General features: G+C 34.1%; 1 protein-coding gene across 1 annotated transcript; it reads right to left on the bottom strand.

The window, feature by feature from the left end:
* Positions 1-635: 635 nt before the first annotated feature.
* On the bottom strand, positions 636-4,680 carry LOC133818675 (isocitrate dehydrogenase [NADP]). Its single transcript, XM_062251696.1, has 16 exons — positions 4,525-4,680; positions 3,938-3,981; positions 3,724-3,833; positions 3,462-3,499; positions 3,234-3,311; positions 3,101-3,154; positions 2,922-3,023; positions 2,703-2,794; positions 2,500-2,603; positions 2,323-2,391; positions 2,125-2,240; positions 1,930-1,964; positions 1,515-1,657; positions 1,300-1,422; positions 1,128-1,217; positions 636-953 (listed from the first exon to the last, which is right to left on the bottom strand). Exons 1-15 carry the CDS (start codon positions 4,571-4,573, stop codon positions 1,130-1,132), a joined length of 1,245 nt encoding a protein of 414 aa, XP_062107680.1. The 5' UTR covers positions 4,574-4,680; the 3' UTR covers positions 636-953; positions 1,128-1,129.
* Positions 4,681-4,890: the final 210 nt, after the last annotated feature.

The following is a 4,890-nucleotide window of genomic DNA, read 5'->3' as shown; positions in this document are numbered from 1 at the left end:
CGATTTCAATTCGATAATTTTTCCAACTTAACTTCGTTGACGAGTTCTCACCGTCAACATGAATAATATGAGCTTTGATGGTGTATCATAAATTTACAAGTATTCGTTGACTTTATGGATTGAAATATTAGAGCATTCACAATAGATTTTTTAAACTTGCAAATATGTAAAAATAAAGAATTAAGGACTTAAAATTCTTTTCTATTGGGTGGTCTAAAAATTTAACGTAATACATATTCACTGACACCAATATATTTTTCACAAAATATAGCTAAGCTTTTAAAACTTCATTAAATATTTTTTTAAATCTTTTTTATCTTTTTTGTTCCTTTCTCCCTCCCGTTAGTTATTTTTTATTATCATTTTTAATTTTTTTTATTTTAACTAATAAATATAATATTTAAATGATGTAAAAAAAATATATAAAGAATTGAAGTATGTCATATTGTAAAAGTGTAAAATAAAATAGAAAAAGTTGAGTTTTAATAAAGTATCTTAAGAGACAGTCAACTTAAATGAGCCAGAAATGATTTCTTTATTTTTTTACGCATGAGAATGTAATATAAAAGTTATAGTTGTTTATAACCAAAAACAAGACAAATACTATATGATAATGACATTAGCTACGCATTACGTTACGAGAATTGCCATAAGATTAGATGGTGTTAAATAATCTGGGCAATATAGCAAAGCATGTGAATTAGCTTTCACTTTTGCTAAATTAATAAAACTGATAATAGTTAAAATGAGATTAAATTGAAACATGAACCGTCTTTGGGCACAACAAAGAGAAAGGAAAACCCCAACTCCCTCCCACTGAATCAATACAACCCCAAAACAACACATCGCATTTCTCCCCCAAGGAATCAAGAGGCCACTTTCCCATCATCATCCCTACTTTATTTCTTCTCAAATAATCCCAACTTTTCAAATGTCATCCACCATATATGGCCCTGCAACATAATCCAAAGCCCACTTTTATTAAATGACCTGAATAGTCAAGCGTGGAAAATGAGACCTCGCCTAAAATTTGTGTCATTCTTCATGACAGCAAATCAAATATAAGAATTGCAAAAGATATAAAAGTAAAATCTAAAAGAGTAGTAGTAAAACTATAATTAACATACAATTATGCCTTGCAAGAAAGTCTTGCTCTTAGTTCCTCCGACACTGCATCAATGAACTCTTCAGTATTCAGATAATGCTCCCTGCACAACCTGCACCATCATGCACAGAACACATATCAAGCATTGGTCAAGCAACTACCAGTGTATTTATTACATTCTAGCATACACATACTTAGATCCATGGATAATTAAGGCAAGATCCTTGGTCATTTTTCCAGATTCAACAGCTCCAATACAAGCAGCTTCCAGTTTCTCAGTGAAATCCAGAAGTCTGTTGTTGTTATCCAGCTTAGCCCTGTAAAAAATTAAATTAGCTTTCGTTCCGATATGTATTGACTATGGTTTTAGCAAAAGATAGAACAAAGAAGATAAAGTTAATAAATATACCTGTGAGCAAGCCCTCGAGACCAAGCAAAGATAGAAGCAATGCTGTTTGTGCTAGTTTCACCTCCTTTTTGGTGAACCCTGTAATGCCTAGTAACTGTACCATGGGCTGCTTCTGCTTCTATAGTCTTTCCATCAGGACACACCTGAACCCAATTGCAGCTAACGTTAGCATCCAAACAAAACAAGCATTCAAACAGCACCCAGCTCGACAGATGTTCTAGTAAAAAAAACCTTTTCCTCACAAGGGAGAAAATAACCCCCATCGATGGAAAAAAAAATGCCCTCTAATTTATAGGCTTTAAAAATGCATTGCCAGTATGATAGTCACTAATACATTAATCTGAGAAAATGAAAGGGCAGCATAATGAAATCTATGATGATTGATCAATTAAAAGAGACTCTGGAAACATCATACCAGCACGGACGTCATCAACCCAAGAGATCCAAAACCTGTGATCAAGAAAGCACAGGTTAGAGATCAAATAACTTGTATTCCATTTACCCTGACATAAAAAAACTTGAATACCATTTACTCAAAAATATATTTGTATTCCACATTCAAGAAAACACTATGTCTTTGTCAAACTTTAAATATTGTTCTTAGACAAACCTTGAGCTAAAAAGTCACTCTGTACATCTCCATCATAATTCTTGCATGCCCAAACATAACCGCCTTCGCTCTTGAGTGCATAAGCCACCATATCATCAATGAGCCGATGCTCATACCTTCAAATTCAATTACTAGAAATTATAGACAAGGGCTGGCCTTATAACAATCATGGTTAATCACATTTACCAAGCCCCTCACCAGATTCCAGAAGCCTCAAACTTTGATTTCCATCTGGCCTCGTAAACTTCTTGAAATATGTCCTTGAATCTTCATTGACAAAGTACATAAATAAAATATATAAATATCTTAAGAATTTTAGTGAAATTAAAAAAATCAAAATCTACAGATAACTAGTGGATACACAAATTGTCATACCTCCCATCATATTTCTTAAGAATGGTATTTTTGGTGCTCAGATAAAGAGGCCACTTCTTTTCATAGGCAGTGTTCATAGAAGCATCAGCAAAAGAACGAATAGACTGCAGGCAACCATATAAAATCGAAATCATTAGGCTGCTTCCAGGAATAAAGAAAATTACTTGAATGCAGTAATACTGAGAAAATTTACATGAACAAACCTCATCAGTATTATACATAGCCAATGCTACTCCTCCAGCACCTTTGAAGTTAAAAACCTCAAACTCTGTCTTCTCCCCTTCACCTTCTGGCTCTGAAGTACTACTATTACTTAGTAAACCAATAGATAACAAGAGGGAGAGAGCTACTTCCCCATACACCCAGAAAGTCAACCAACAGTCAATATATTTATGATGATGTCAAATGTGAAAAAGCTTTACCAAACACCAACTTCAGTTTCCCAGCTCCCTTGATAACTGTGTCAGTTGCTCTGTATTGGTCACCGAAAGCATGTCTTCCAATACATATCGGCTTCGTCCACCCTGATATTATGAACAATCAGCATCGATATAGTCTACTGGAGTTTGAACTGCACAAACAGAATATCAAATAAATATACCTGGGACAAGACGAGGGAGGTTTTTGCAAAGGATTGGTTCCCTGAAAACAGTACCTGCAGAAAACACCAGAGCTCAGTTTAATATGTACAAACCAAAAAGACAGTACAGTTTACAACGTGAAAGTATACTGACCATTCAAAATGTTCCTAATGGTCCCATTTGGACTCCTCCACATGCTCTTCAAGCCAAATTCCGTCATACGAGCTTCATCTGTCAATCAGCAAAAGTAGATTAAAGTTACACGAAATGGATAAATTATATGAAACATCAGTGCCATGAAAAGCAGAGGTAGTTTAAGAGTACAGCCAATATTGAAACATGCTCATTTTCCCAATACATACAGCCATTATATATCTATACCTGGGGTAATTGTTGCACATTTGATTGCTACATTGTACCTAAGATTTTTTTTTTTTTTATGAAAAAAAAAAAGAAGCAACAGTCAGAAGAAAATAACATATGATACGGAAATGTTTAAAGAAAAACATCAGTGGAAGAATATTAACCAAGAAAAGGTTCAGTATTCATGAATATGAGAAAAATACTACAATAAAATGTGAATAGAAAAGGTTAGGATAACAAGGAAACATTCTTGACCATTTAATTAGGATATTAAACATACTTAAGGGTAGCCTCAGCACTCTCAACTGTAACTTTATCATCAGTTGCATCACGATTAGGAAGGCCAAGGTCAAAGTACTTGATATCCAAATCCACAAATGGGAATATAAGCTGAATTCATAACCAATCAAAATCTTAATCCAGGGAAAAACATATTACAAGCTCCTATTACTATAATTTAGCAGAGAAAATTCAAAAAAATAAAAGTAAAAGACCTTGTCCTTGATTGATTTCCAGAATACCCTTGTCATTTCATCCCCTGATCATATAAAAACAAGCATAAATAAACCAAATCTTGCAAAACTTGTTTACTGAGTAACTGTTGCGTAGACCAAATCTAAGCTTATAATCATCGCATCATCTTATACCCAACAGAAAACTAACACATCCCAAACTAATTATTTCATAATTTCATAATTTTATTTTTATTAATATTTAAATTCAGTCCATGGAACATAAAGATCGGAACGGAATCAATTAAAAAAAACCCAGAACAAAATTACAGTTACTTTCAGTAGAGTCAACTGCAAAAGAGACAATCATTAGTATAGTGTACGGCACAAATAACCTGTAAAGAAAAACAAAATTCAGTCTGGGAATCTAGGCCTACCCAGATACCGAAAAAAGAAAAGGTCGGATCTAGCGTCATCAGAACGATATTGAAATGACCTTATTTTCTTACGTCATCGGACGGCAAAGGAAGTGTAACAAACAATACAGTACTGAGATCAATCAGATTCAGATTAACATGTGAGATCAGATCGGAACATAGCATAGCAAAGCAAAGTTTGAAAAGTCTCACCGTCCATCTCAACGATGGGGTTAGCAACCTTGATCTTTTCAAACGCCATGTTCAGTGTTGTCTGTGAGGCTGAGAGGAGGAGAGTTGGAAGTAGTGTTAAGTTGAAAGACCAAATAAACGGAGGTAACGGAGAAGGCACAGCCTATGGATTGAAGACATTTTATAGTGATAGAAGAAAGATGTAGATGTGGGCCCTAACCACGCATCCCCACTCTTCTTTTTTTTATGCCAATTTTGTCCTCCCACTTGTTCAGTAAAATCGTGATATGCAAGAAAACATTTTTGTTTTTGTATTTTTTTTAACAAAAATTAGAATAAAACTGAAAATAGTAAATTGAGCTATATACTTATTTGGTGAGAGATGAG

The sequence above is a fragment of the Humulus lupulus genome, chromosome 2 (genome assembly GCF_963169125.1).
Source record: "Humulus lupulus chromosome 2, drHumLupu1.1, whole genome shotgun sequence".
NCBI classification, from domain to species: domain Eukaryota; kingdom Viridiplantae; phylum Streptophyta; class Magnoliopsida; order Rosales; family Cannabaceae; genus Humulus; species Humulus lupulus.
The sequence above is the reverse complement of the archived record's forward strand: the minus strand, read 5'-3'. Positions and strand labels throughout refer to the sequence as shown.

Coding starts and splice junctions, on each gene's coding strand:
- LOC133818675 (XM_062251696.1), bottom strand. CDS start 4,573: ATGGCGTTTGAAAAGATCAAGGTTGCTAACCCCATCGTTGAGATGGAC. Junction 3,834..3,937: donor GGAAATCAATCAAGGACAAG/GTCTTTTACTTT, acceptor TTATGAATTCAG/CTTATATTCCCATTTGTGGA. Junction 3,024..3,100: donor CCTCCCTCGTCTTGTCCCAG/GTATATTTATTT, acceptor TCATAATATCAG/GGTGGACGAAGCCGATATGT.